General features: G+C 36.9%; 4 protein-coding genes across 9 annotated transcripts; 3 read left to right on the plus strand and 1 right to left on the minus strand.

Moving 5' to 3' along the window:
* Positions 1-1,426: 1,426 nt before the first annotated feature.
* LOC111442378 (UDP-glucuronic acid decarboxylase 1-like) lies at positions 1,427-4,599 on the plus strand. Of its 3 annotated transcripts, none has more exons than XM_023079767.1 (8): positions 1,427-1,566; positions 1,698-2,333; positions 2,476-2,623; positions 2,721-2,800; positions 2,932-3,015; positions 3,127-3,201; positions 3,689-3,781; positions 3,942-4,599. In XM_023079767.1, the coding sequence occupies exons 2-8, from the start codon at positions 1,707-1,709 to the stop codon at positions 4,146-4,148; spliced, it is 1,314 nt and encodes a 437-aa protein (XP_022935535.1). In that variant the 5' UTR covers positions 1,427-1,566; positions 1,698-1,706; the 3' UTR covers positions 4,149-4,599. The 3 variants fall into 3 exon arrangements, with proteins under 3 accessions (XP_022935535.1, XP_022935534.1, XP_022935537.1); XM_023079766.1 differs by having other exon boundaries at positions 1,432-1,537; positions 1,615-2,333; XM_023079769.1 differs by having other exon boundaries at positions 1,439-1,537.
* A 486-nt stretch (positions 4,600-5,085) lies between these two features.
* Positions 5,086-12,840, minus strand: LOC111442460. Of its 3 annotated transcripts, none has more exons than XM_023079906.1 (6): positions 12,590-12,840; positions 11,681-11,777; positions 11,245-11,408; positions 6,383-7,876; positions 6,096-6,279; positions 5,086-5,797 (listed from the first exon to the last, which is right to left on the minus strand). In XM_023079906.1, the coding sequence occupies exons 3-6, from the start codon at positions 11,338-11,340 to the stop codon at positions 5,178-5,180; spliced, it is 2,394 nt and encodes a 797-aa protein (XP_022935674.1). In that variant the 5' UTR covers positions 11,341-11,408; positions 11,681-11,777; positions 12,590-12,840; the 3' UTR covers positions 5,086-5,177. The 3 variants fall into 3 exon arrangements, with proteins under 3 accessions (XP_022935674.1, XP_022935673.1, XP_022935675.1); XM_023079905.1 differs by lacking the exon at positions 12,590-12,840 and adding an exon at positions 12,118-12,372; XM_023079907.1 differs by lacking the exon at positions 12,590-12,840 and adding an exon at positions 11,868-12,019.
* Positions 12,841-17,902: 5,062 nt separating this feature from the next.
* On the plus strand, positions 17,903-22,826 carry LOC111442105 (type I inositol polyphosphate 5-phosphatase 8). Of its 2 annotated transcripts, none has more exons than XM_023079379.1 (11): positions 17,903-18,093; positions 18,700-18,797; positions 18,894-18,978; positions 19,199-19,258; positions 19,553-19,625; positions 19,844-19,948; positions 20,371-20,761; positions 20,833-21,035; positions 21,897-22,005; positions 22,086-22,243; positions 22,325-22,826. In XM_023079379.1, exons 2-11 carry the CDS (start codon positions 18,768-18,770, stop codon positions 22,563-22,565), a joined length of 1,455 nt encoding a protein of 484 aa, XP_022935147.1. In that variant the 5' UTR covers positions 17,903-18,093; positions 18,700-18,767; the 3' UTR covers positions 22,566-22,826. The 2 variants fall into 2 exon arrangements, with proteins under 2 accessions (XP_022935147.1, XP_022935148.1); XM_023079380.1 differs by lacking the exon at positions 17,903-18,093 and adding an exon at positions 18,516-18,538.
* A 571-nt stretch (positions 22,827-23,397) lies between these two features.
* On the plus strand, positions 23,398-26,480 carry LOC111441374. The gene is made up of 2 exons (XM_023078332.1): positions 23,398-24,115; positions 26,102-26,480. Exons 1-2 carry the CDS (start codon positions 23,508-23,510, stop codon positions 26,106-26,108), a joined length of 615 nt encoding a protein of 204 aa, XP_022934100.1. The 5' UTR covers positions 23,398-23,507; the 3' UTR covers positions 26,109-26,480.
* The last annotated feature ends 556 nt before the right edge of the window (positions 26,481-27,036 follow it).

Below are 27,036 nucleotides of genomic sequence, written 5' to 3' on the forward strand. Positions count from 1 at the left end.
TTTTTTTTTTTTTTTTTTTGTGAAAATATTTGAATATATTTTCTTTAATGGCCGTCTTTTACAATTGCATAATAATTTATATTTTATTTAATGGCACATATACCCCTCTATTTAAAGTGATTTTTTTTAATTTTTATTTTAAAAGCTAACACTTTCAATTTAGTTTCTTTTTTCTCGTACTTTATTAAAATATTTCAACAATGTTCGAGAAATTTTGAACTTTAAAATATAACATATTTATAATGTAGAAGATAATAGAGAAACATTCATTTTAATCCCTAAATTTTGTATTAATTTTTATTGCCCAAAATATTATTAAAATAGTTCTATGAATTTTTTTTTATTTTTTTTGGAAAAAGGGCTAATATGAAAGTTTTAACGTGTGAAGGGGTAGTTTTGATAATACAACGATACAAAAGGGCATGTGTGCAAATTTATAGATTTATAAAGGGTTACGTGGGCTTTGTGGACCTAAATGGTCTGAATGGGCTTGGGTTTAAAAAATGTGGTTCCGCGGCCTTCTTTGACTAAACGGCCTCGTTTCATAATTCAACGTCCTTCTCTGATATTTAATGCTTAATTAATACAACTTATTTGAAAAAGAAGAAAAACAGAGAGAGAGAGAGAGAGAGAGAGAATTGTGGTGCCAAAAAAACGTGGTCCTAAAAAAATTAATTAAAAAAATAGAAATTGAAATGTTTTTCCTTTTGTCCTTATAGCTTCTCAAAAGACATTGTGAAGCTTTCGTTCAAATTAATGTCTGGATTAATTTAAATTTAAATTTTGATATAATTTTTTCAAATGGTTATATAGCTCAATTTATTGAAGCATAGTTCAATAGTTCAGTAGATAAAGACATTAATTAGTCTTTCCATAGTTAAAGGTTTGATCTCTCATTTTTTAATTATTGAAACTAAGATTGGCCCTCGAGTGTAAAAGCAGAAGGGAGGTTGACGGAAAGACTCACCTGTCGAGCAGAGACGAAAGTCGGCCTTAGTGATTGAGTTGGACGTCTAATTGTCCAGGCGATAATGATAGTATCTTGTACCTAAACCGATGGCTCAAATTTTTTAAGTAATGGGGAAGAGAACCGAAACATGTCACTGAAACACTCTACTGAGATCAAGATGGGCTGTCGAGAACGTAAAAGAGGTAGGATGGACAATTGGTCAGATCTATTTTACGGGAGGAAAGAAGATTGAAATCTAATTTAATTATTTTAATTAATTATTAAAAAATAACATTAACTTATGGGCCTTAATGTGAACAACCTTCAAGCCCGGTCCATTGAATTGGTTTGATGGGCCGAGCCCATTTTCCATTTATGGTATTATGTTATTGCCAAGGAGCATAATTAAATTTTAGTTTGATAAAATTAAAGAATTAACAGGAAATCTTTTTTTTTTATATAGGGGAGGGTAATTTCGTCCAAACGGCAGTTTGGAAAAATTTCAAGTGTGCTTAGGGCATTGAGCAGAATTACAATTTAGCGGGTCCTTGAATCCGGTTCAGTTGGGAAAATCTGGCGATCTCTCAGGTGCGGAATGGTTGAAATTCGATCTTAAGGTTCATAAGACTTGAACTTAATATCCAAATTTCTGAAATTCTCTGTAGGAAAATCTTCATTTCACTGTTGTTCTTCTTTATCTGTAATAACATTCAGAAGCTTCTGTGAATCATTTTCGAACAATTTCCAGCACAGAGAAATGCATATCAAACAGCTCCATAAGCAATCAAGCATCAATCACCGGCGGGATGAAGAGGTTCCGCCGGCTCCAATATCACCATATTCGCCAAAAGCTCCCAAACACACCAGATCACTGCCCAGGTCCATCAACTATCTCTTCAGAGAGCAGAGACTTCTGTTTGTTTTTGTCGGCATTTTGATTGGCTCCACGTTCTTCATCCTTCAGCCCACGATGTCCCGTATTGCCCCCTCTGAAGCTGGTTCCGTAATACGCACATCGTTTTCTACAGGTTTGACGAGTAGGGACCAGGTTTCGGGATCGGGGATGTATGGATTCGGTAAAACGGGGGGCAGAGTCCCCGTCGGTATTGGGCGCCGGAGGTTGAGGATTGTTGTCACCGGTGGAGCTGGATTTGTGGGAAGTCATCTTGTGGATAAGCTAATTGAAAGAGGGGATGATGTGATTGTTATTGATAACTTCTTCACCGGTAGAAAGGAGAATTTGGTGCATCATCTGGGAAATCCTCGATTCGAGCTCATTCGACATGATGTGGTTGAGCCAATTCTTTTGGAGGTGGATCAAATCTATCACTTGGCTTGTCCAGCATCTCCTGTCCATTACAAGTACAATCCTGTCAAGACTATTATATCCTTTTTTTCAGTAGTTTCATTTTCAGATTCTTGCTTGTCGTGTTATCTACTTCATGTCATAGTACATTGTGTTTTGGGAAAAATTTTGCTATTAGAATTATTATGTTTTTGCCTGGACATCCTTAACCATATATCACAAGACAAATGTAATGGGTACCTTGAATATGCTTGGCCTGGCAAAGAGAGTTGGGGCTAGATTTCTACTCACCAGTACGAGTGAGGTTTATGGTGATCCACTTGAGCATCCTCAGAAGGAAACATACTGGGGAAATGTGAACCCTATAGGTAAAATGCAATTCTGATATATACCACGAGCATTTCTTACAATATTTGAATGTTGCATCAGAGTTACAATTTTAAGATAATAATTTGTAATTCTTAGGGGAGAGAAGCTGCTACGATGAAGGAAAAAGAACAGCAGAAACCTTAACTATGGATTATCATAGAGGTGCTGAAGTTGAGGTATTCACTCTGACGCTTAGTTGTATCCCATTAGCTGCTGTTAGGATGCTTACACTGAACATGAAGTAAAAGGATTACTCTCTTGCAGTTTCCAGATTCATTTGACAAGTTGTGAAATTTTCTCTTTGCAGATTCGAATTGCTCGCATTTTTAACACATATGGGCCTCGTATGTGTTTAGATGATGGGCGTGTTGTCAGCAACTTTGTTGCACAGGTTAAACATCTCACTTGATGTTTCCCCTTACCCTGTTTAAGATTTATTTAGGAGTTGATGGTGTGATCAATGCTTAAAATGTATTTCCTAATGCTCATAGTAATTTTTCAGGCCATCCGAAAACAACCATTGACTGTTTATGGTGATGGAAAGCAAACACGGAGCTTTCAGTATGTCTCTGACTTGGTATGGCATATTGACTTCTGTAATTTCTCTACTGAACCTTTGACTGTGTAGCATTGCTTTAAAATATTATTGATGCTTTTGTGTTCGTCTGACATTGTTCGGGACTTACCAACTGTTGATTGCATTAGCCTTGTTGGATTTTACTATATATTGCTATTCTAGTTTATATACTTTAAGACATTCGGCATTGCTCAAATGAATTTGTAATCTCCACCCAATTACGTCGATTTAAGACAACTCTCAAATTAGTTTGTAATATACAACCAGTTACATCTTCTGGTTCTATTTGGTTATTGGATGTAAATTCCATGAAGATAGATGCTTGTAATTATTCATTTGATTTATTATTCTGTGGTTATTACTTACTATGTAAGAGCATCAATTGAAAACTTGGCTTGAAAGAGGTAGCTCAACTTCTAAAATAAAGCATTCTATCGTGATTTAACGAATCGATACTGAGGACCTTGAGAATGATCTTCAATGGTAGGTTAATGGACTGGTGGCACTGATGGAAGGTGAACATATAGGACCTTTCAACTTGGGTAATCCAGGGGAGTTTACCATGCTAGAGCTGGCCCAGGTTTGTCTTTCTAATTGATTCATTAATCTAAATATTCATGAATTTTCAGGTCATTTCAGGATCCATGAAAAGGGGTTTTTAGTAATGCGATCTTTGTTGCAAGCTGCATTCGAGTATTTCTGTAGCTACCATTTCAACTTTCATTTTCTTGTTTGTATAGGTTGTGAAAGAGACTATAGATCCAAGTTCAACAATAGAGTTTAGACCAAATACTGCTGATGATCCTCACAAGAGAAAACCGGATATAAGCAAAGCAAAGTCGTTACTCAACTGGGAACCCAAAATCTCACTAAGAGAAGGACTGCCTCTCATGGTGAGTGACTTCCAGAGGCGCATTTTGAATGAAGATGGAGGTAAAGGTTTCTAATGAAGAAAATTACAAGGAGTGAGACATGTATAGTGTGAAGCAACTGAATCTTGCTGATTCATTCATTCATTGTCCAAATATCCTCTAAATCGAGCTTCATCACACTATAGTAACATAAAAGGTTTTTTGCACTTCATTACAAGCTTCCACATCCCTATTTATTTGTTTTCTTTCAATACATTTTATCCAATATATCTGTGGTGCTGCTGGTGAAAAGGTCTTTTTGGCCACGTTTTTTGTTTCCTTGACCCAGCATGATTAGGCTATACCTGAAGTCTGGTTGTTAGAAGCAGCCCAATCTGTTTGTATGGGCTTCCAATGCCCCCTTTATCTCTGGCTTGCCATGTACACTTGCCCCATTATACTACATATATGTATCCATGCAAATAAACATGACATACATATATTGTATTTGTCAATATGACTGATATTAAGGTGTGGAACTTTTCTCCAAGTTTTGCTTCACACACCCATCTAGGCATAAATTTACTCTTCCAAATTTTAAGCTTCTTTTTGTTTTGTGAATGTTTCCTTCCTTTTTGCTGGTGTTGTTGCTGCGGTTGCCACAGGTGTGGTTGGTGCTAGGTGGGTAGTTGAGTTTTTCATCCATGTGTTGAAAACTTAGAAAAACAGCATTCGGTTTTAAATTTCATACAACCCCAAGCATGCAAACCCTGTGCAGTAAGTAGAATGCATCAACTCGGTAATCGTCGTCAACTTATTTACTAACACGGGCTGTTACATATGCTTTAGATTTTAGCCTTGAATTGATCCTTTGTTTTGAATTATTGTGGGGTGCCATGATGATTTGTGGAGACCAGAAATGTTTGTTCAAACTTTTACCACCGTGAATTCAAGGTGAGTTCAAAGGGACAAATATATGAACGTGAAGCCAAATGGCAACGCCATAATATCTCTATCTTCTGGAAAAAAAAAAAAAAAAAAAAGAGGTGTTTTTCCTTCATTTTTTTGCTCTTGCAATTTGTTTGAAAGCTTTAACATCTTATTTCAACATGAGAGCTACATCATCTATAAATACATGTCAACTACCTCAGCTATGAGTTCATCTACCATTACTCTCTCAATTTCCTTGCCTATTACATCAACATCATACCCCAACACTAACCATTGAGCTGTCCTTCCCAGCACTTCCTCTACGATGGTTTCATCTACTTTCTTCACTTGCTTACCTAGAAACTTGCACAAATTATTGCAGAGCCCTTCATTAAACCCTACTTGAATTGTTGGGGGTCTTATCCATGGATAAGGGTCGGTGAATTTTTGGTAAATATCCAAAATTCCTAAATTTATTTGGTCAAAAAGTAGCTTTCTTTCTGACCTTGATTGGGAGGACCGAACCGCATACTTCTTCTCGAGCTCCTCAAATATAAAAGGATCAACGGGGCAGTCCAAAGAATGCCACATTGCGATGAACATTTTGGGGTCAGTATCTTTAAAAGCTGAGTTCTGTAAGACATCATTTAGATATGAAAACTCCCAGCGTTCTTCAGCTTTACATGCAAATTTCTCCTCAGGAAACCCAATGGATCCTTCCCCTCCATCTTCATCACTCGAGATGTGCTGCGATTCTTCAGATTCAGCAAATGCTCCCGTCTCTAACTTGAGTAGCTTGAGTTGTCTTCGAAGCTCTGTATCACGAGACAGAGGAGATCGAATTAGAAAACAAAAGATAGTAAACACATAAGATTTTCGTCTTGGCAGCAGCCTGGCTAGTCCTGAGTGAGATCATAGGCATACACAGTAGTAACTTTATAATTGTCACATCTCAGATCACATCCATCTCTTTCTTCTCTAATGAATGAAAATTGTCCGCTCCATTCAATAATTTAATTTTTTTTTTTTTTTCCTTTTCATCCTTCACAATGAAAAAATCAGAAGGGTCAATGGTATGACAAGAAGCTACGATCATTTACTTATGTAATTTACCATGGAGGTCAGCACTTAGACTCCCAAAGCAGTCAGAACCAGGTGGTAGATCATCTGTAAAAGGAGGTTCCAGAACTGAAATTGGACTGGGTTGATCAGCTTCCTTTGAGCTTACAGGAGAATCTAATCCAAGTACAGATTTCAAATGGAACGACGTATGTTCAGATGCCAGGGGCGACAATTCCTGGACATAACAAAATGTTGAAACCGGGGGAAAATTTATCAAGATGTAGGATGTCATAGTTAAAATATTTTTTAGTGTACGGCGAGAGGATTTGGAGACAAACCTTAGAGATAAAAAAATCTTGGTCACCAGAGCAAGAAATATCTTCTACTACTGAATGAACAGACAATTCAGGTTGAAGTTCCTCATTAGATGATACAATTGTTTCATCGGATTTCACTCTCAAATCCATCCAATTTTCAAAACCATCAGTTTGATCCTTCACAGGGAAAAGTGTTGATTCCTCATCAACCAGAAGAGTTCTATCCGCCGGATCAATGTCTTTAAAATCACTGTCTTGATTCTGGCTAGTGCAGATCTCCAGTACAGGGTCGTTATATTCCCAAAGTGAACAGATAGAACTATGAGATTTCCTTCTCCTAGATCTGGAGTTTCTTCGGGTTATATGTTCCCTTTGGCTCAAAATCTCGCCGATTGCTTCCTTTCTTTCCCACCTGAATGGATCCATGCTAAGAGGTTCGGAATTTGTTTTAAGAATTTCAGAGGCAGTTGATGAGGCGGGAAGAGATCTTGATCTAGATAACTTTGCTAAGCAGATGTCCTTCCAGCCATCCCTACTGCTTATACCAAAAGGTTCAATGCCCTGCTCATTATCAATTTTATAGCTGGATTCTCCTACATACCTTGGTTCCATGTATGTAAGCGTAGTTTCCTTCTCGGGCATGGCAAGCATCTCAGCCAGCGTGCAACTCCTTCCGACCACACCGGTGTCATGGTAGTCACAAGTCGTTTTCCACCTTTCTGATAGTCTCTTCTTAGCCTCTGCACTCAAGGATGACTGTTTATAACGGAATGATGAAGACCGGCATTGACCATTTAAATCATTCCCAACGAAAGAATTTCTGTTCCTATCATGTCTTGTAATTCCAAGAGATGAACTCATGGAACCATAATCAAAATTCTCTCTCACTTGCCTAGTTTTCTTGGACACTTCTTTTGAACATCTAACCTCGTGATTTTTCATTCTCAAAGTTTCCATCTCCCTGTTCTCTGTCCTTTCAGATTCTGATGGCTTCCTACAATCAGATTGAAAAGCATGTGAGGACGGTATAACAACCCTGGAAGAATTCTGGGCCATTCCAAGATTTGGCTTCAAAACAACAATTCTTTTCGGGAAGATGGCTAATCCCTCATCGTCCTCTACTTTAATTCGAGAACTTTTGGCAACATAATTAAAATCAGGGGGGATGATATGACCGCTACAATGTTTGCGAGATCTTCTATGCTTCTTCCGTGGATTCCTCCTTACTGACTTCCTACCAGAGTCATAGCACACATGATTCTCATCATCTGATGATTTCATAGCTACCATATGATTACAATTAGAGTGGGGAAGAACATCATTTATGTCAAGCAGATGCTTCATGAACAGAGAATCTGGCTGTTGGAGATATTTCAGCAGAAGTTTCTTGTTTGAATCCAGCACTTCAAGTGCGTCAAGGAACTCCTTGGAATCCTGTAGCTTCTCATTGGTTACAACCCTTTGAGATTTTTCAGATGATACCGTCCTCTGCAAAGAACTCCTTGGCTGATGCATCTGTTGGAAAGAGGGATAGTGAAAGAGATAGGAATGGATAGGAATAGATGAAAGCTACGGTGCTTTATTATTGTCTACGGACTAAATGCTTACAGGGTTACACAATTCCAGTATTTATAGCTAATACACTGGACCAGAAATAGTAAATCATAGAAATCTAGATAAACTCAAATCTATTAACAATCTCCTAAAATCTTGGTAGTTTGAATATTTGAATCATATCTAACTACCCTAAATCATATCTTCATTTTGAATACTTTGAATCATATCTCAACACTCCCCCATGATTCAAAGTTGCAGATGTAAGTACAGAGCTTTTCTTCTGACAAGGCCTTTGTAAGTATGTCTGCTTTAACCCGTACATTGTCTGTCTCAGCTTGTATACCTTTGTTTCTTTGTCTTCCTTTATGAATCCCTCTGGCGGTCTTACATAAACCTCTTCTTGTAAATCTCCATAAAACTTTTCGTTTGGTAGGTCATCCATATCCCATGTTTCATCTTTCTTAAAAGACTGCATCTCTACTGTCATGGCTTTCTTCCCGTCTTCTTTTTCAGTTGCTTCTTCATAATTCATAGGGTCTGAAACAGTAAAAGCAAATTGACATGATGCATCTATGTCAGCTAAAGATTTATACTTTCTTGGAGGTGTCTCATCTGAAAGTTCTTCAAGAGAGGAATTGTTGTTCAGTGATTCTGAAGATGATGAATTTGACACACTTTGTGTTGCAGTGGATGCACTGGGAGATGCACTGGAGTTGACCCTTGTCTCTTCATTTGGGGAAACTTCAACTGTAATCTTTTGCTGCTCCTGTTCTTTACTCCAATCCCAACTCACGTTTTCATTAAATATTACATCCCTTCTAACTAAAATCTTTTCACTAACGGGGTTGTATAGTTTATATGCCTTTGATTGAGTACAATAGCCAATGAAAATGCATTTTTCAGATTTTTCATCAAGCTTTTGACGAGTTTGAGGATGTTTCAAAGCATAAGCAACACAACCAAAGATTCGTAAATGACTTACAGATGGTTTCCTCCCATGCCATGCTTCATAAGGAGTTCGATTCATAACCGCCTTTGTTGGTGAGATGTTTAATAGATAAACAGATGTTGCTACGGCTTCGGCCCAAAATTGGTTTGGAAGTCTCCTTGCTTGTAACATACTTCTTGCCATCTCCACAATAGTTCGATTTTTTCGTTCAGCGATTCCATTCTGTTCTGGAGTGTAGGGAGCTGTTGATTCCCTTTGGATGCCCTCTTCTTCACAAAAGAGATTGAAATCTTTAGATATGAACTCGCCACCTCTGTCTGTGCGAAGAACTTTAATGTGACAGCCACTTTGGTTCTCTACCATAGCTTTAAAAATCTGGAACTTCTGAAAAGTTTCTGACTTATGTTGTAGGAAGTAAACCCAGCTCATGCGACTATAGTCATCAACGAATAGTAGAAAGTATATACTTCCACCCAAGGACTTCGTTTGCATTGGCCCACATAAATCAGCATGAATTAGTTCTAGATAATGTGAAGCTCTTTTAGCTTTTCCAACAGGAAAGGACTTCCTAGTTTGCTTGCCATAAATGCATCCTTCACATAAATTAGTTGAGTCAATTTTTGGTAATCCGAAAACCATACCTTTATCCCTGAGTATTTTCAGGCCGTTCATATGAAGATGTCCATATCTGAGATGCCATAATGTTGAATCATCTTTAATGCTAGCCGTAAGAGAAAAATCCTCCATGTTAGAAATATCAAGTGGAAACATCTTATTTGAAGTCATGGCAATTTGAACTTTATGACCTGATTTCTTATCTGTGATGACACATGTGTTATCATCAAATAGAACTGAGTGTCCTCTGGTCATTAATTGTCCAACACTCAATAAATTGTATCCTAAATCAGGTACAAATTGAACATTATCTAATTGTTTTATCTTACCGTGACTGGTTTCGACTTTCACTGTACCTTTTCCTTCAACTTGCATCTCTTTTCCAAGTTGCACCTTAATCTTTTGCGTCTCATCAAGCTCTTTGAATAAGGATTTGGTGCCTGTCATATGGTTCGAGCATCCGCTATCAACAAACCATAAGTTACCTTCTTTTGGATTCGTATCCATGCATGCCACAAACAACTTTTCTTCTTCTTCTTCATTCTCTGCTGCAAAATTCATTCGTTGATTTTTATACCAACAATCAGATTTTGTGTGACCATACCTTCTACAATGGTAACATTGTATGACATTCCTTTGTTCATTGAATTGACTCTGTCCATCACTTCTCCACCTGTTATCACGACCACCATGGAAGTTGCGAAATCCTCCTCGTCCACGACTTCTACCTGCTAAATGAATATTTTCTCTTTCATTATTGGTTGTCTCCTTCACTTGTAGTGCCTTTTCTTCGTTCCTTTCTGATGCTCTATTGATTCTTGCCTCATGAGCCTGAAGCGAGCCCATCAGTTCATCAACGGAGAGTATGGATAGATCCTTAGCTTCTTCTATGGCGGCCACCACATGGTCAAACTTTGGAGTCAAGCTTCTCAACACCTTTGCAACAATTGTTTCGTTTGAAATTTTCTCTCCATAGGTACGCATCTGACTGACTATTGCCATTGATCTTGACAAAAAATCAGCAATTGATTCGCCATTCGTCATGAGTAGAGTTTCAAAATCACGTCTTAGAGATTGCAATTTCACTGTCATGACCTTTGAATCTCCTAGAAACTCCTTCTGTAGAATTGACCATGCCTGCTTTGATGTGGTTGCTGCTGCAATTCGTGAAAAGATAGTCTCATGAACTGCTTGCTGAATAATGAATAGAGCCTTGGCATCGTTTTTCTTGGTTTCTCTTAGTCTCTCCTTTTCTTCTATTGTGGGTTCTAATACATCAGCAAACCCGTGCTCCACCAAGTCCCATAGCTCCTGCGATCTGAGCAAGGTCTTCATCTTGATGCTCCACCACTCGTATTTCTCACCATTAAATATTGGTAACAGCGGTGCAGAGGAAGAAAAACCAGCTACTGCCATTTTTGTTTTGTGAAAGAAAATAATCACTCGCCCTCGTGTCGAACGAACTTGGCTCTGATACCAAAATTGTTGGAAAGAGGGATAGTGAAAGAGATAGGAATGGATAGGAATAGATGAAAGCTACGGTGCTTTATTATTGTCTACGGACTAAATGCTTACAGGGTTACACAATTCCAGTATTTATAGCTAATACACTGGACCAGAAATAGTAAATCATAGAAATCTAGATAAACTCAAATCTATTAACAATCTCCTAAAATCTTGGTAGTTTGAATATTTGAATCATATCTAACTACCCTAAATCATATCTTCATTTTGAATACTTTGAATCATATCTCAACAGCATCCCTGTCATCCCATCCAGATCCATCATCGCATCCAGACCCATCAATGTGGCAACGGGGCTGGGTGACCTCCTTCTGGGTTCAGCCACTTTAGTCATTTCTTCTGCTAAAATACTTAAGATTGCCTAAAGAACTCACTGCCGAACTGCAGCGTGGACTACAATTTCAGAATTCATTTTACCAAACATCAGTTCTGTTTTCACGATTATTCAACAGAAGAGATGATATCATTTACATAAGATAGAAAAAGATCAGCTAGATCAACTTAATGCAGGAAGTGGTGAAGGATCAGAGAAATTTCTATACCAAAGATATTCTTTTCAAATTCACGGAAATAATTGAAAAACAGAAGGAGAGAAGAGGAGATGAAGGGGGAGAAGGGAAGAGTTCACAACAACGAAAGTGAAATTCAATTTAAAGGTGAACTCCGGAAAGTACCTGGATGCCAATCACTCTTCCGAGCAACTTATTTTCACGCGCCTCAGTTATGTCCAGAAAAATTATTACAGAAAGAGATGATTTTATAAAGAAATCCCTGCAAAAAAACATAAAAGAAGGAGGGAAAGTCAAAAAGGTAAGCTCTTGAGAACCTGTTTTAGCTAAGAATTCAAGCCCAGACAATAACCTCTGAGGCTTGATATTGCAGACGAATTGCAACAGGCGACAGTGAAAACAATAAATACATATGAACCAAATATCATATCATTTGGCTTTTCAAATCAAGTTATCAAAGCAATCAGAAAAGCAGGGTAATGGGGTTGCAACTTTTATCAGCATTTTAAGCAAAAGCCCCAACGTTCCAGCTGAGAAAATTGTGGCACAGAGCTAGAGAAACTATGATATCTACAAATCAAAATACTCGATTAGCGCTATACCTCAGTACATCCAACGAAAGCACAAGAACAAACAAACAAATTCATTTCTCTACGCTTTTTCCTTTCCCGAAATTTGGTCAAGAGCCAAACAGAAAACACCCAACAAAGCAACAACTGGCACAAACTGTTCACCCAGCTAAGACAAGTGATTCCCGTGAGCTTCTACCTATTTTGTAGAAGCAGGTCGAGGCTTCTCCACTTCACGCATTTAAAGCACTTTCTAAATAAATGAACAGTCTAAAAAACACATTCGAATTCCACCACAGGCAAGTGCAGGACACCTCTAAATCTCAGATTCAAGATTCAATAAAACACGGAAATCTGCAGAACGTGATATTCGAAGAGCGGTTAATAAGGAATAGAAACTAAGCCTAGCCGAATTGGAGACACGAAATTGGCGAATGATTGAGAGAGACGAGCGGCAGGTGGAAGGAACTAATGTCGAAGTGTCGGAACTTTATGCCGCCATTACCTTTACGTCGTATCCAGAGGGGAATTCTTGGCCTCCGAGTCTCCAGATCAATTAATGAGACGTGACATAAATGAAACTCAACCTTCATTTTTTAAACTCAACAAGTTCAATTAAACGATCAAGAACGTTAATAGCTTCAGGAAACTTATAAATCTTGCTTCCATGAGCGATCGAAGAGCTTCAACATCATTGGGATTGTTCGCCAATTGTTCTTCATGTACCCTCTCTTTTCCTTCACCACAAGCTTCATCCTCCCTCGTTTCCCTTCACACACTCTACCGTGAGCGGAAACCCTGATCACGTACAGAAATCTTGGTATATACCCACTACGACGTCGTTTACAACAGAACGCAAAAACCCGCCAAAATTTCTTTTTTCAAAATATATTCTGGAATAGCAGTTTATTTTCCTAACCATGATTAACAACAAGTGGGTCCCATCTCTCGGCGGGAACATGATATCTCGTGCCTTTCCGGTGGCGCTCACCGGACAACAAAGCCCACTGGTTTTTCAATTCATGACTTGGGCCTTAGGCCCATAAACCCAATTGAAAATTTTTCTCCATTTTTTTAAATGCATTTATTTGAAATAATTTTTTAATGCATAATTTTCTTATGGTTTTTATTAAAAATTATTCTAATAATATAACGTCAGAATCTAATTAAAAATTTAAATTTAACTTTTTTCCAACAAGACACAAAAAAAAATTTATATTATACATATTTATCGTTTACTCCAGTAAATATAATCTTAGTCTTCATCCCTTCATTTAGCCTAACGGGAGAAAATCTCTTTCTACTCCCTCTGTCATTCTCCGTTTAAAGAAAGATTCCTTACTCGGTTTAGGACAAGCCTCGCAGACGACAAGCCTGAAGGTTAAGGTTCTTAATTTTCTTTTAAATTTTAAAATTCAATAAATAATAATAATAGAAATAATGAAATATGTGTATAAATTGCAAACTAGTTTGGTAAACGAAAACAAACTCATTTCAAATTTAAACTTGTGGATTAATTTAATCTTCCAAAGTGGGTGGTTGAAGTTGATGTTCCAAAAAAACTAATACTCACTTGAATCATGCAGAAAATGATGCTGTTAAACAAGAAAGATTAAGCCAATTGAATGTCGTTATTATTTAATGGGAAAAAAAAAATTAAAAGAAAGAAACAAAACACACAGTTAAAGATTTTGTAGTGCTTCCAAAATGCCAAAAACACGGGAGATTCCATGGAAATGTGAACCAGACACGGACGAATTTGGACAGCAAAACTGGATTTAAATTTTCTTCGAGACGATTAATTAATGTTAATCACTGTGATTAGTGGGAGGTTCATCTGACGCAATATCTACCACTCAAAAGTGTGCATAGATATGAAAATATTATTACTCAACGAAAAAATACAGATTTAAGAATGAGGAAAAGAATTGGGATCGAATGTTCTATCTTCATTGATATTCACGACCTTTAAATAGGATACAAGATACTGAATAATATCTACCAAGAAAATATAAACTAACTAAATCCTGATAATAAAATAAAATATACTACTATTCAAATTCAACTGATTACGATATCTAAGATATATTTCCTAACTAATATATTCTGGAAGATTACGATTATCATATATTCCATAACTAATTCAAACTAAAATAAGTTGCACTAAATTGTGACATCATCTCCCTAATCTCCAATAATGTTCATCATTTATCGATTGCCAAATCGACCTTTTGTGTATCAAACTTTTGCCATTTGGGTTGGTTGGTGGTCGGTTTGTGCTTTTTCTGTTGAAAAGTTTTTGATCGTTCAATAAAATAATATTTTTGGATCGATGATCTCCCTTTAATTATTCGAATAAAATATTTAGAGAATTGTAAAACGATAATAATTCAATTTAGTTATTCGTTCTTAAAATCAATCGAATCGAAAAAAAAAATCCATTTTAACTCCAAATCATTTCAATGATTAATCCCACTTCCCCAACCACTAATCTCTTGTCAACATAATTGTAAATATATTATGTTAATCTACTCTCATATCATTCCATTATGAAGCAATCATTAACCCAACTTCTACTTCCACTTTTAAACTTAGTTTATATAAATTAATCATTAATTAAATACTTTATGTTAAATTATTTATCAAAATAATTACTTTTATGACGACATTTAACTTAAATATCTAACGACAAGACTATCCATATAACATGATTTTGATAAAAGAACCATAATTATGCATTTTATAAAAATTGATTATTATTAAATTAATACGATGAAAATTAAGAAAGTTTGAATTAAATGATATATATAACTTTTATATTACATGATTGGATGACCGGTCTTCTCATGGATGAGTAGGATAAAGCTTCGCAGTCATATGTTATAATATAAGCTTGAGAGAATTAACACGAAGTTCTATTATTCACCCACGTGATTGCATCGAGTTTGACTTTATTTTAATTTTTATAATATGCTTTTAATAATTCTAAATATTAAAGATTTCAAATGAAATAATTTTAGAACAAAGATTTATATGTGTATTCATTTCATTATATGTCTGTATATTTATCATATTGTGTGAAGCGTGCATAATTCAAAATTATTATTATTTTATACTCTAAATATATTTATTTTTAAAATATTATTATTTTTAGCATCGTGATGTAAAAAATATTTTCGAATGTACTTTAAAATCCATTTAAATTTGATTTGTTTTTTTCTCTACCTATTTTAGCTGGATACAACGTAAAGATACGTGGAGGGTCCCGATAATTAGGTAAATAATTATGACATAAAGACGACAAGTTATGGATTAACATCTACAGATAATCATTCTAAGGAAAAACAGATTAGGGGTTTGATTATTGAATATTAATTGAGATTAATGACATGTAATTAGAAGTTTCTAAGGATAATAAAAGATATTAATCTTTTTGGACCGACCTTCTTCGTAGCTCCCTATCGCCATAACAATGCACTAAGAATCCCATCATGGGAAAGTCAAAAAAGTTGATATTATCAGTACGTGTCCGTAAAAAACTGATTTAATTATTTGTTATATTCTTTTTCTAATCTTTTGGTAGATTGAGGTTAGATCTTTAGTCAACAAAAGTAACCCATTTTATATGTTTTCAATCGTTTTATATTGGTATAAGCTTGCTTTTATGGGTTAAAAAGGGCCAATCAATGTACTTTTTCAAAGTTTTTACGTTTGTTTGGATATATATTATGTTTTATCGTACACGTCTATGATTTTAGATATGTTTTGACATAATAAAATAAAAATTATTGATATGGAAATCGATCTTTCGGTATATTTGTTTATTAAGTTTATTGTTGTTCGAGATCTTGGGTAGAACATATCTTGTTTTCATTATTCTCTCTTAATGCCTTTTATATTATTGTGTTTATGCTTTTATGATAATAGTAAGTTTTTAATGATAGTTTTGGATAGCTATAATGAGTGTTTTTTTAGGTCATGGTATAATATTGTGAGATTCCACATTTATTGGAAAGAAAACGAAACATTCTTAAAAAAATGTAAAAATCTCTCATTAGTAGATGCATTTTAACACTGTGAAAATGACGGTGATACGTAATAGACTAAAGTGGATAATTATGCTAGCGATGACTTTGGGTTGTTACAAATGATATCAGACCCAGACACCGGGCAGTATGTCAGCGAAGACGTTGGTCATCAAAGGGATGGGTTGTGAAATCTCACACTGATTCGAAATAGAAACGAAACATTAGTAGGTGAAAAACTCTCCCTAGTAAATACGTTTTAATTACACGTCAATTTGAATGTGTAATATCAAACACGTAACTATTCTTGTATTAGGTTATCTCGATGAAAACTTAACAAGATAAAGAAATTTGTAATCTAAGTTGATGGATTAATTTTTAAATTAATTTCGTATCTAATATGATTTCGTGAGGTGAATTGTTACCACCACCTGTAGTTGCGTTAGGTTAATCACAGTCAAGATCTTCAGGATCTCCAAGAGGCAACAGAGCCGTCCGCGTGGAATTTCCCTAATAATGGGACACTTGTCTCTCCGTCATTGGTCTGTCGTATAAAAAGTGCCAAATCCAAACAAAAACAATAAACCTTAAATTAATTTTTTTGTTATTTAATTTCCGGGGTTGTTTTATGTTTAATGTAATGGAGAACGTGATCGGGTGTGGCGCACTCACATGGTCAAACTCTTTGAATTCCTTAAACGCCACCCATAGGCCACGTGTAATGCCAATATTCCGGTTTAAAGTATTAATTTCGTTAATTTTAATAATACTTGGAATTTGTTTCTTTTATTTAAATATGTAATTTTCCATTCTTAATTAAAAGATTGAGGTATCAAATTGAATATTCTGTCTTCATAAATGTGGAACCAAAAAATAAGTAAATAAATGAAAATTTCTTCATTGGATATTATAGAAATTAATAAAAAAAAAACTGGCTGAATGCACAATTTTCGATCATCCAGTCCCGTGAGCTAATTGGCCTAACCTCGGGTGATCTATCTTCGTTCCCTCACGACTATCTATTTACAACTTCACCCTAGCCAAAGATTCCACCATTATCAACTAAGAGGTTAAAAACTCAAATAATCTCAATTAACCTCTTAGTTATTTTCTCAAGTGTGACCGTCATTTTCATTTACGGTTTGAGTTTGATACATTGTAGTTGAATTATATATATTTTTAATTTATTTTATTACGATTGTAAAGTTAAAACTATTTTTAAGACTACTCATAAAGTCGAGAATATTCAAAACTTTAATCATGTACATCGATTAAATTCTTATGATTGAGTTGTCTCAAACCAGACTTCAATAAAATATTAATTTGGGTTTAAAGTAATTGTGACAATGAAGGAGCAAAGGTTAAAAGTACATATGGGGTAATGAATGGAGAGGGAGAAGGAGAGTGCTACAATCATTATTATAAAACATATGGTACTTATTGATTAAAAGCATTCCATTCTCTATATTTTTAATTATTTAATGATAATGAAAAATATTGTTTTTCTTTAATACAAAAGTAGGAAGAATAAATCTTTATCTTAGATAATAATGGATTAATTATAGAAAAATGTTATTCATTAAAATAATAAATTAATGTGTATTTAAAAAAATAATTATTAAAATTCTAATTTTTTTACTATAATTTTCATTGTTCTCAAACATGTGTTTTGTAAAATAAAAAAAATGAAGGGACACTTAGCCAGATTTTAGTTGTTTATTAATTTGTTAAGAGGCATCGTCTTTGCATAAAAAGTAAGAACAAGACGAGAGACGGCAGTCCCAGTTCGACACATTTTCGAATATTTGGAACACCAACTACTTCTCCCTTCCCCTTCTTTCTACTTTTTACCACGAATCTCCAAATCGCCACCTTCAACCTCCTTTCATCCGCCGTCTCCGCCTCCTCCGGCCGCCGCACGACCCCTCCTTTTTCACTTCGACAATGGTTTCCTGAAAGAAAAATTACCCTCCTCCCTCCTTCTGTAAGTAATTTCCCACTTTCAATTCTCCTAATTTTACCTTCATTTTCTGTTATTAGTTTCTTCACGAGCTCCTCAGCTCGCAATGTTGTTTTTTATAATCAAATTAGTTTACTCGAGTATGAATTTTTTTCTTTCTAGTTTTTTTCCAATAGAGGAATTTTCTCAGGAACTTTTCCCGAGAAAATCCCAGTTGGAATTCCGAGAAAAAATCACTTTTTTGGAACTGGGTTTTGATTATCTTCGTAAGATCTGAAAAGGGTTGCTGAAAATTCATTCCTTTTAATTAATTTGATTTAATTAAATTTCTGTATCTCTCTGTACTATTTTATTGGTATTTCATTTTCTACGTTTTTGGTTCCTTGCCGGAGGCTGGCTGGCTCCATTTTCTCCTGCAACTGGGTCTTTTATATTGCCGTTGAAAACGCTAATTAAAGCAATAATTAAGGTCTATTTCAAACCCCTCTTGTCATTTGATTATTAATCGTCAACTTAATTACGCTTTTTTTAAGATTTTTTTTTAAATTTTTAAAAAGAAAAAAGATACTATCATTCATTACTGATTTATGATTTGGATATTTTGGCAATCATTGTCCTCCGCCGTTTCAGTCGGTGGTTTTTGGCCGGAATAAAAATCGCTTTACATTCGCTTCTCGGAGGTTGACGGCGGCGAAGCAATGGGAATGAAACGAGGGAAGATCTTTAAGGTAAGAGTTGATTTTTAAGGATGGAGGTTGAATTTCCGACTTGTCCGTTTTTGGGTTTTGCTTATGTTGTTTTGTCGACTTGTTTCTCCGCCGTAGTCGTCGTGGCCGAGGGCTGTTGCAAGGAAGTGGCTCAATTTTCCGGCCGATAAGCAAGCTTTTCCGTCCGATTTCGTTGCCCAAGGTAATTATTTAAACATTCTATTATGTATAATAAATTCTTAACTCATTAAAAAAATTGATCTATTTTATTTTTATTTTAATTTTATGACATTTTAAACTTAATTTTGTATCGAATAAATTGATTAAAACTATATATATAAACAAATTACTAATTGGTTTCGGTTTGGTTCTGATCAAATAAATTACTCATTGGATTTGTCGTTTGGTGTTTGGTTTAATAGAGAGGAGGATGAGCTGCTCCGATCTAGACAGCTGCGCCGTCGCGCCGGAAGATATTGGAGGTAATGTTTTGCTGGACTCCGACACCGTAATAATTTTCTACAATCTCAGGCTGCTTTCAACCGTCAGATCAATTTACCTGATTTGATCAGTGGACAATAAGTGAAAAGACTTTTAGTTAATAACTCATCATGAAAATAGGGTGAAAAACTCTGCTATCTTAGGGATCAGTGCCACGTGGACGGTGGAAAATGATGGTGCAAGATTTAGTGTAGTTTGACTTTTACGTGATGGTCATTGTTCTTTAATGTTTTTATCTCGACGTGTTCGTTTCTGATTGCTTCTTGAATTTCTAGTTGAAAGGTGGTCAATAGAGAAGACACGTGGACTTAGAGTTAACCCCAGCTGCAGTGAATCTCTCGACTTGAGGTAATTAATTTCATTTTTTCAATATTATTCTATTATTTTCTTATCTAATTTTTAAATATTTTTTAAATTTAACTTTGTTTTTAGATTATCAAGTATATAAATGTATTTTTGAAATATAGAATAATATAATAAAATTTAAAATTCAAATAAAAATAATATAAAGTATGTTCGATACCATAATTGTTGAATATTGATTTGAATTTGATGGACTAAATTAGGATGCTTGTGGGGACATGGAATGTTGGAGGAAAGGCACCAAAGGAAGGCTTGAGCTTGACGGATTGGCTCAATTCTCCGACCCCAATTGACATTTATGTCTTTGGGTAAGCTTCTCACTTTTTATCTCTAAATGTTAGTTCGATAGCAACATTTGATGAAAACTCGATCTATTTGATAACTAATTTGTATTTTTTTTTTGTTTTATCCGACCATTATTTAAAACTTAAAATAAGTTTTTAAACTATTTTTTATTTATCTAATTTTCGAAATTTGACTTTATTTTTAACAAAAAAAAAAAAAAAAAAAAAGAAGTAGAAATTGAGATTATAAAATTACTTAAAAAAAAAAGAGTGAAATGATTTCCTAGAATTGTGGACCTGAAGGGTCGTTTCATGCCCATACCTAACTAACTGGCCACCAACCCCTATCCTATCTAGCTCTATCCCCTCACGCGCCGCCATGAAAGTCAACTTTGTTGGTCAGTTAGTGTTGTGGTTAATTGAGTACTTGTAATATTTGTTAATAGGTTCCAAGAAATCGTGCCTCTAAACGCAGGCAATGTGCTTGGGGCGGAGGACAGTGGGCCAGCTGCCCAATGGCTATCCCTCATCCACCAAGCGCTCAACACCGACGGCATCGGTTCTCCGACATCAAACAACCAGCAGCAAGTACCCCAGAAGCCACGGCAGAGTTTCTCAGACTTGCTCGCTTTAGAAGACGACAATTGGAGTGGCGAAACCGGGATGTGCACGCCGGGTAATAAACCAATGCGGCGGCGACAGTATTGCCTTGCAGCAAGCAAACAAATGGTGGGAATTTTCTTGTGCGTGTGGGTTGAAGCGGATCTTTACAAACACGTCTTGAATTTGAAAATCTCCAGCGTTGGGAGAGGCGTGATGGGGTTCCTTGGCAACAAGGTGAGCCACTGCCCACCATTGTATTGAAAGAAACTCGAATTGTGGAATGATGTTTTGTGGTGCATTGATAGGGATCTGTGTCTATCAGCATGACATTGCACGGAACAAGCTTTTGCTTTGTGTGCACACATTTGACCTCTGGGGAGAAGGAAGGGGATGAGTTGAAACGAAACTCTGATGTGACTGAAATTTTGAAGAAAACTCGGTTTTCACATTCTTGCAGAGCTACTTCTGGAGCTCACCCACTCCCTCCCGAGACCATATTGGATCATGAGTAAGTTTCTTTTGCTTTCTTCTTACTAATGACTTTAGGGATGTTCACGTGGCAGGCAGGGGATGTTAGATGAACACGACTCTCCACAATGGTATGATATTCTCCATTTTGAGCCTAAGCTCTCATGGTTTTGGTTTGAGCTTTCCCGAAAGGCCTCATACCAATGGAGAGAGTATTCCTGGATTATAAACCCATCTTCATTCTCTAAATTAGCCGATGAAGGACTTTTATCCAACACCTCCCTTTGAACAAAGGGGAGAAATGAATAAGCTTTTATTTTTTAGGGATAGGGACGGGGATTCGTCGTAGGAATTCATGAGAATTATGTTTCCACTAGGATGGAGATGGACGTGGGGTAGGGCGGGGTTGGGACGGGGATGGAGAGTGTAATCCCCAACCTCGGCCTCCGCTCGGTTTAGGTAACAGTTTGGAGTGGATCATAGCATTAAATGAACATCTGGTTAGATTCCATATCAACCGGAGAGAAAAATGAGTCATTCTTTACAAGAGTGTGTAAACCTCTCTTTAGCAAACGTGTTTTTACAAGGGTGTAGAAACATCTCCTTGACAAACGCGTTTTAGCACCGTGAGGCCGATAAGTAACCGGCAAAAAGGGACAATATTAGCTAGTAATCAAGCGGTGTGCCAGCGGGGACGTTGGCCTCTTGGATTGTGAGATCCCACATTGGTTGGAGAGGAAAACAAACGATTCCTTAAAAGGGTTTGAAAACCTCTCACAAACTATGAGGCTTATAGTGATACATAACAGGCCAAAGCGTAGAATATTTGTTAGCGGTGGGGTTGGGCTGTTACACATCTCTACTCATAAAGCTTGTGATTCTAACAACGAGTTATATGCAGTAAGGTCATCTGGCTCGGGGATCTGAATTATCGGCTTTCGACAGGCTGCGGGGAAACATATGAGCTTCTTAGGAACAACGATTGGCAGGCACTTCTAGAGAAAGACCAGGTGAGTTTGAGTTTGAGTTTGAACTAGAAGTTTGGCAGAAGATTTGGAAATCTAATTTCTTTGATATGATGTCTTGGCAGCTAAAGTTAGAGCAGAGGGCTGGTCGAGTGTTCAAAGGGTGGGAAGAAGGACGAATAGAGTTCGCTCCAACTTACAAATACATCACCAATTCAGACCATTACGTTGCATTGACCTCCAACTCCAAGCCATCCAGAGAGAAACGCCGCACTCCAGCTTGGTAAGTCACCCAATTGGAGCTTGTTAACCTGCAAAAAGGAGAAGCTTTTCTCATCGGTTTGTTTTTATGGCCACTTTGTAGGTGCGATCGGATATTGTGGAGAGGGGTTGGAATGAAGCAGCTGTGGTATGTACGAGGGGAGTGCAGATTCTCAGATCACAGACCTGTTTACTCTCTGTTTTCAGTCCGAGTCGACTCGGCAGCCACCAACTCGATCAAACTGTCGATCGACGCTGCCTTGCCATCATTATGTGCAGTAGCCAAAATCCAAGCTGAAGAGCTGTTGCTCAAGGCGGAGACCATCGACACCTCCCTCCAGTAACTCTGTAACTCGTTCTGTCACTGACCCAACAGCTGAAATTTTAAAGCTGCAAGCTCAAGACAAGCTGTCTGGCCCCCATCGAGCAAGCAGCAGGTGGTGGCTGATATGGCACTTCAGTCTGCCCATTCTTTTATGGAAGATGTGAGCGTCAAGCTCAAAGTTTTGGTATAGTTTTTTGAGAAATTTGTAGATATTAGGACTGTGGAACGTCTATGGTAAGATTTGCATATTCTTACATGTTTATATTTTATAGCAAGCTTCCTACAACACTATCTTGCTTGGCTTACCTTTGATGGTTTGAGGCTGCAACGTACCGACAGGGGGAGAGGTCGGTACACGAAAATTGATAGTTCGAGGGTATTTTATAGAATTAAACCGGTTAAAAAAAAAAAGTTAAATCGGGTATAGTACAACAACAAACTATTACATTATATTTAGTATTGAATCAATTGATAGCTAGAGGGTATTTTCTAGAATCAATTATGAGATTTTTCAAACATTCCTCTATAAGCGTGTGAAAGCTTGCTTCCTGTAGACTGTTCTAAAATTGTGAGATTGACAATGGTTTGAGCTTGCTATAATTAGATTGTTTCGAATGGTTTGAGCTTTTAAAAATGGCATTATAACTAGACAGTGGATTTGGGAGAGAGGAATGAAACATTCTGACATGAGTGTGGAAACCTCTCCTTATTAGATAGACGTATTTTAAAATCATGGGACTGACCAGGCGACTGGTGTTTAGGCAAGAATTTATTTTCTCCAAAATACTAATTTAGTATTTAAAGTATAAAAATAAATAAAATAAAATAAATTAAGAAGAAGCCAAGCTAAGGAAACTTGGTTTTCTCCGATACATAAAAATTCCGTACTTCATCTAAAACCCTTCAAAATCCTTCGGAAGAAAAACCCCTCTCTGCGATTGCCAGACGCGAACCGCTCAGCATGAACTCCTTCAACAACACTGCGAATTTTGACAACCTTCTCCTTCAAACTCTGATGGGGAGGCTCCAAATCCGGCCCCCAAACAGCAACAACAATCCCCTTATCTCCCAATCCCTCGAAGACCTTCTCTTCGATGTCGCGAATCTCTCCGACGACGACAACGATGAGAACAAAACACAGCTCGCCAAAGAGGAATCGAAGCTCGAGAAAGAGATTATTCGCATCATTCTCGCCGGAAATTCCGATTCCCTAAAACCCAATTCCGGCCAAGCCGTAACGATCGGCGAGCACCACATATGTGTGGGGTTTCACGAGGAGGACTCGGGATATCGAGTTTGGGAATGGCACGGCCACATTATGTTGTTTGATGAAGAAAACGGGTACACGCCGGAGTATATATATGGGAATTACTTTGAGAATCTTCTGGGGAAGGTCTACCGTGAGTTACATAAACTAAAGGAGGAAGAAGAGAAGGAGAACGAAGAGGAAGAAGATGGAAATGAAGATGAGGAGAAGGTGGGCGAATTGGGTCTTCGGGAGCTGATTAATGGCGGTGATTCGAGCGCCGGTCGGATTCTTCATCGTAATGTCAACGCTAGTTCTCAAAGGTTCCGCATACTTTACTCTCAATTTTTCTGACATTCCTTAGAAAAACAGCTCTTCAATGGAGTTTTGAAATAGCCACTTAGTTTTTTATTCTCAAATGCCATTGATATATGTTTGTTCCTGATATCTTGGTATGATTTTAATTTGTATATGTCATAGAGTTATCTACCCTTCGTGAAGTTCATGGAGTAAACCATTTCTCTCTCAAGTCCTGTAGTTATTGTATGTTTAGACATTGGTTCACCTCTGTCGGTAGAGAACTATTTTCATTGATTATGTAAAGGACTTAGGGATGGAAAGGTACAGGCATATCATATGTCTGTTGTTTGATGAGGTTTGAGAGTTGGCATTTGTGGGTGTCGGTCACTACACCTTATGCATGAGATGTGTAACCGTCCAAGCCCATTGCTAGTAGATATTGTTCTATTTGAGCTAGGCTTTCCCTCAATGTTTTAAAACGTGTCTGTTAGGGAAAGGTTTCGAGACCCTTATGAGGAATGTTTCGTTCCCTTCTCCAACCGATGTGGGATCTCTCAATCCATCCTCTTTGGGGACCCAGCGTCCTCGCTAGCACACCGTCCTGTGTCTAGCTCTGATACCATTTGTAATAGCCCAAAAACCTTGAGAGGAAGCTCAAAAGGGAAAATTCACAGAGTACAATATCTACTTGCAGTGGACTTGCGCGGTTACAAGATGTTTATAGTTATCATAGTTATCATCATTGTTAGTAGTTACTCCATAGTGGTAGATGGAGCTATGGAAGTAAGCAAGGACTAAAAGGAGTTTATCTGAAGCCTAACTGATAGTTTGACAGAGGATGTGCTATAATTGAGTAGACATTACAATAGTAGAAGCTTAGCCACATGAAATCTCCAATTGTGATTTTCTTTGCGTCCCATTGGGATTATCCTCCACAGATGACCATTAGAACAGCCTTATATTTGGGAAACAAGAAATCTTTAGAACCTACCAGAAATGACCCGAATCCTAGATAGGTTGTCGCTGATTGTTCGTATAATGCAGTTTTAAAATCGATTTCGCATCTTTTCATACTCCGAATGCCATGAAGAAAACAAGTAGTTGATGCGAGAAATTTAGAACTGCCATATATTTACTTGCATACTGCAAAATGTTTTGAACGAAGTAACTATTGCAAGGAAGCTTTCCACTATATTTGCACAATCTTATTGGCAGGATATGGCAAAGTTCAGGACATGGTTTATTTTTTAGGAAATTTACGGTAACCCTGAATATAAGGCCAAAGGAGGTCTGTTTGGTGCATTTGCTCATAATTGTTTCTTGCATGCTTTAAATTCTGAAAGACCATATGTGAGGTTGCGTTGTTGCTAGATTGTGCTAATTGGAAACTTGGAGTTTTATGAGCCGTTCCTTTTTCTGAATAACTGGGATTTAGAGCTATGCCCCAGGGGCACCCACGCCCACCCCAAGGCCTTCGCTAACTCGCTGTTCGTATCGGAAAGTGGGACAAGACCTTGTGACTTCACTGTGCTCCTACTCTTATAAAGCTATAAAAAAAGACAAAACGAATTTCTTATGGTACTCGGCTTCTTCTTTCTGGATCATGTCTCAGGTTAGATCAGAGAGCGAAATCAGTAGCAGGGTTGGAGGCGCCTATGAGGCTGGATCTGTTCTAGATCCGGCCACGAAATCCTCTGGTCGTGGGTTGTCTTCTTAATATTAAGGGTTTTTGGTATAAGTTTGCCTGAAGGTTCGTACTTCAAACCGCTAAGCCAGTATGACTAAGAGACCCCAAGCCCTTACCAATGGACTTTTAGGTTCTCCCTCTTCTGGCTTGAATTTGAAAGAAGATTCAAATCACTTTCAGACATGGACTCATGCTTATGCCATTGCTGTTAAATAGAATCACTTTAACTATTGACTTTGTTCGTATAGATCTTGAATATTTCAATCATGATTATTAGTTTGCTGTTCTTACTTGATGCTCATACATTTATTCCGATCGACAGGTTTTAGTCAGCTGAGTTGCAGTCTTTCGATCAGTATAAGAAGTTCGGACATCGAAGAACGTTGCTATGGACTACCATTTTACAGATTGCAGCTGGGTGTTCCTGCAGTTAGGACTCTGAACTTCATGTGTATTGTGGGAAGTCAGGGAGATGAATGCATAGATTCAGTAACATTCACTCTGTTTGATGAGTTTGTTCTTGATCATTTTGAATAAATATTCTCTCTTTGCTCTTTTCAGCTCACTTCTACAGTTCTACTGTGTTGTGTATTTGGTCATTTCTTTAAGGATTCTTTGTCTGCTTCTTGCGTTTTACAGATCAGATTTGATCGTCAAACGGTCAACAATTAGACATTCAATGACTCTGACATTCTCTTGCATCATGATTTATTATCCATTTTTCGCTTTTAAAGAAAATTCTTAGACTGTTTTCGAATGCTAAATTGTTTTGAGTCAATCGTGTACCTTTCTCATTCTGATGAGGGCATTTGCCATTTGTTCGTTATCAGGGGCATCCTGAAAACGTTCGGGTTGAATATATGACTCTCAAATTAAGTTCCGTATTAATAGATACTCCCAAAGGGAGTGACGCCCATACGTAAAAGGAAGAGTCTCAAGGCAAATAGAGCTTTTGCACATTTTCGTTAATCCATGAACCGGATCTATATAGACACGTAATCCCATGAATTCATATATTTCAATTGAAACGAAAGACATAAATCTCGATTTATGGATTCTTCCTTCACATTTGCTATATCATTTTTTTTTTATTATTTTAAAATTTTACAAAAGTTTTATTTAAGAACCATTTTTAAAGTTTAAATGTAAAAAATAATATTTTCCAAACCGTTGTTTAAAAGGAATGGAACTATTTCCGTAGGCAAGGTATGACGTGTCCGTCCGAACGAGTCGTAAAGTCGGTACATAATCTCGACC

Source organism: Cucurbita moschata, unplaced genomic scaffold (assembly GCF_002738365.1).
Source record: "Cucurbita moschata cultivar Rifu unplaced genomic scaffold, Cmos_1.0 Cmo_Scf00004, whole genome shotgun sequence".
In the NCBI taxonomy this organism is placed as follows: domain Eukaryota; kingdom Viridiplantae; phylum Streptophyta; class Magnoliopsida; order Cucurbitales; family Cucurbitaceae; genus Cucurbita; species Cucurbita moschata.

Bases quoted from the DNA above. Each gene is read 5' to 3' on its own strand.
- LOC111442378 (XM_023079767.1), top strand. From the start codon at position 1,707: ATGCATATCAAACAGCTCCATAAGCAATCAAGCATCAATCACCGGCGG. The intron at 2,801-2,931 runs GTATTCACTCTG...TTCTCTTTGCAG, and splicing joins ATAGAGGTGCTGAAGTTGAG to ATTCGAATTGCTCGCATTTT. The intron at 3,202-3,688 runs GTATGGCATATT...CTTCAATGGTAG, and splicing joins TTCAGTATGTCTCTGACTTG to GTTAATGGACTGGTGGCACT.
- LOC111442460 (XM_023079906.1), bottom strand. From the start codon at position 11,340: ATGACTAAAGTGGCTGAACCCAGAAGGAGGTCACCCAGCCCCGTTGCC. The intron at 7,877-11,244 runs ATGCTGTTGAGA...TCTTTCCAACAG, and splicing joins ATCTGGATGGGATGACAGGG to ATGCATCAGCCAAGGAGTTC. The intron at 6,280-6,382 runs GTTTGTCTCCAA...TGTTATGTCCAG, and splicing joins AAGATTTTTTTATCTCTAAG to GAATTGTCGCCCCTGGCATC.
- LOC111442105 (XM_023079379.1), top strand. From the start codon at position 18,768: ATGGGAATGAAACGAGGGAAGATCTTTAAG. The intron at 19,626-19,843 runs GTAATTAATTTC...GGACTAAATTAG, and splicing joins AGTGAATCTCTCGACTTGAG to GATGCTTGTGGGGACATGGA. The intron at 20,762-20,832 runs GTGAGCCACTGC...GTGCATTGATAG, and splicing joins TGGGGTTCCTTGGCAACAAG to GGATCTGTGTCTATCAGCAT.
- LOC111441374 (XM_023078332.1), top strand. From the start codon at position 23,508: ATGAACTCCTTCAACAACACTGCGAATTTTGACAACCTTCTCCTTCAA.